The following is a 3,237-nucleotide window of genomic DNA, read 5'->3' as shown; positions in this document are numbered from 1 at the left end:
AGGTTGCGCTGGGGGAGGTTTAGATTGGATAAAAGGAAAAAAAATTATTTACTGAGAGAGTGGTCAAACATTTGAATAGGCTGCCCAGGGAGGTGATGGAGTCACCATCACTGGAAGTGTTAAAAAAAAAAGTAGATGTGGCACTTGGGGGCATAGTATAGTGGGCATGGTGGTGTTGGGTTGATGGTTGTACTTGATGGTCTTTAAAGGTCTTGTCCAACCTTAATGATTCTATGATAACTGTATTGTGTATTACGGCCTCACCATAACATGATAACATAGTACAATTTACTGTACACAGTATATTATAGTTTTACACCCTTATCTGTCCAAAAAGGCTTGATCAGTATCAGTCACAGAATTCAACATGCTGACCCAGTAAAACTCACTTTCCTGTATTCTAAGTATTTGAGTCATCACTGTTTCAGTGGTATACTTGCCTACAGCAAAAAGAAGTACTTAAATTCCTTGTGAGAGAGATACCTAAGAGAGAAGTAATCAAATTAAGGGAGAGTTGTTGTCAGCTATATGAATTCACACTCTAATTACTTATCACACCTTATTAATGAATGGACAAAAGAAGGTATAAAGACTTTTTTCTGGAAGTCAGGTTAGTACTGTACCTCACAAGACAAACCAGAATAACCCAATGGGCAGTTACATTTCTCAATCAAGTAAGCTTGAGGAGTCATTCCAGACACAGGTCCACTTTCAGCAACTTCCATTGAAATCTCAGAAATCCTGGAAAAGAGGAGCAAACACCTCTAATGAGTTTAGTCAAACAGCAACTCAGAACCAGCTAGTTCATAGTCAGCTGCCATGGGAGCAAATGGTCTTACATGACTGTTCGTAGGTGTCTTGATCTACAGGAGACAAATAGGACAATTTTTGCCTCTTCTAAGGAAAGAGCAAAGCTACCAGCACCTCCAGTCTCATTTTCCATTTCTAGGCAATAGTATAACTAACTTTTCTCTCCTGCTTGATTCTATGTCTTTTTAAAATCTCTTTTCAGCCAAATTATTAACAAAAGCTCATATCTGATTCTTCATTTGGAGCAACTCATTAAGAAATTGAAGTCACATACTAAATGCAGTTCCAATTCACGATTCTCAGAGGTACAGCAATAAAATTGTTCACTAAATGAGCTTTTAATGAGGCAACTATTTAAAAAAATAAAATCTATCCCCAGCAACTAAAGCAATGTAACAAGCTCTGGAGTAGACTTCAAAGACATTGGACATCTGCCTTTTTAGCAGGAATTTTAAGATCTATTGCCAGATATCCTTTTTTTTTTTTCCTTCCTTAGCATCATTTAGACACATAAACAAACAATTTAAAGCAAACAAGAAATCCTAATATAGAAGCATCTGCAAATATCAGAAAGAGATATTTTTTTTCATGGTAGATTTTCTGGCATTGTAACTTTCCAAATATTTGTTTGATTGTGTTAATAATAATATCCTTGCCTCCCAACCACTCCGTCATTCCAGATACATGTGGACCTGTCAATAGGGTTGAAGTACATCACAGACAAAGACAACAAACATAATATCCAATGAAATACACTTAATCCTAAGGTACTACAGTGTTGTCCTTTGTTCTTCTTTATTTTGGGTATTTGTTACTTTGTTTAAATGAATGCTATGATTTGAAACTTCTTATTGTCTTTTGACACATAAAAAGGGTAGAAGAATGTAAATTTTAAAGCTTCAAATATAATGCCAATCTAAGAGAAAATGTTGAAGAATGTGTGAATAGCTAGCTGAATAAATGTTGATAATGTTGCTAAGAGTCTATTAATTAAGTGTCTACGCATATGGCTAATGCAGAGTTGCTCACAGAACTGCTCAACTCCTCCTCATGCTCATAGTCTGTTCAACCTTGATTACTGAACAACACTCTTCTTCTGCACATTGGCATATAGGCACCAATGTCAGGATGACTGTACGAAAAGCAGAACGCCCATTGCTGAACTAATGAGACTTTTGTGATTGAGCTTACGTGACCAGACCTATAACTCTTGCATACCTTGTGTCAGTGCAAAATCACCAAATCATCTAGCAACTTGAACCTCGTGCTCCCTTCTTACTACTTGAAGAAAGGGGTTCAGTGAAGCAGGGAAATTGAAGAAGAAAACCCAAGCACACAAAGCCAGGTAAAAACAGAAGACTGAAAATAAAGAGGGCAAAACCATTCAGAGCTGGTATGTCAATGTAAGCTTACACTGAAATCTCTGTACACTGAAGGGAAAAACAAAATGAAATCTGCCTCCCCATCACCTTCAAGTTGAGGCAATGGTCTGTGTGCTGCAAAAAAAACTAGTTACTGTCAGAAAGCTGTATTTACATAATAATATGCTCTGGGACCACAAAACTACCTGTTGTTTGTGTGAAAATGTTACTTAAGGAAGGTCAGGCTTGGCTGGTTCTTGGAACATGTCTAATAGGCAGGAGTCCGACAACTGCTACCTGATCAGTGTCAAGGATATTGAAATAATTCACAGTCAAATTGAAAGCATACTTCCAATTCAAACTAATTTATTATCACAGCCCAGTTGCCTGAAAAGCAAAACAAAACCTAATAAAAGAAATTTTTCCATTTAGAGCAGGCAACAAAATGAACAATATAGGAGAAAAATGTTTGGCTTTCGATTCTGAGCAGAAATCTCTAAATCACTAGTAATGCTGCAGCTTTGAAGCAGAAACAACATTAGCATTGCTGCTAAACTATACAGCCAATACAGCACTAACACTAGAATTAAGCTATTTTTATGCTTCCAACTGCTGCCGCTGCTTTATTTTAAAACGTTTTTCCTGTACTTTATCACTCATCTGCAGCTTTTAAACTCTGCAATTGAAATTAAGGCACTATTAAAAACCTTAAAAAATTTAAAAAGACTTCATATATAATATTTTCCTTCTCCCATCCACAGTTTCTTTTGCTTTTTATTTTTCTACTATGTACAGTCAGGTGGAAAGAGACGCTTTACTAGTTTAGAACAGGGCCCTTATTTAGAAAGCACAACACACTCTATTTAAACAAATGCTTATTATAAGTCACTTAATTCAAACATATGTTTAATGTTGAGCATAAATATTGTCCTTTAGAGGGTTTCAAACTATTTTTAATAAAAAATCCAATTCTTACGCAAGCTAATATTCCGCTAACCTTTAAAAACATTTTGGGGGATTTATTTTGTGGTCTTAAGCAAAACTTCCTCTGAAATCATTGAAGGCG

General features: G+C 36.0%; 1 protein-coding gene across 1 annotated transcript in view; it reads right to left on the bottom strand.

Annotated features, from left to right (window-relative positions):
• Positions 1–623: 623 nt before the first annotated feature.
• Positions 624–3,237, bottom strand: part of LOC104623294 (laminin subunit alpha-2-like) — a gene marked incomplete at both ends in the record, with an annotated part of 58,364 nt that continues 55,750 nt past the window's right edge. The window contains one exon of the mRNA XM_010290342.1: positions 624–741. Coding sequence (XP_010288644.1) covers positions 624–741 — 118 coding nt within the window. The remainder of the gene's footprint in view (positions 742–3,237) is intronic.

This window comes from Phaethon lepturus, unplaced genomic scaffold (assembly GCF_000687285.1).
Source record: "Phaethon lepturus isolate BGI_N335 unplaced genomic scaffold, ASM68728v1 scaffold7247, whole genome shotgun sequence".
NCBI lineage: Eukaryota > Metazoa > Chordata > Aves > Phaethontiformes > Phaethontidae > Phaethon > Phaethon lepturus.
The sequence above is the reverse complement of the archived record's forward strand: the minus strand, read 5'-3'. Positions and strand labels throughout refer to the sequence as shown.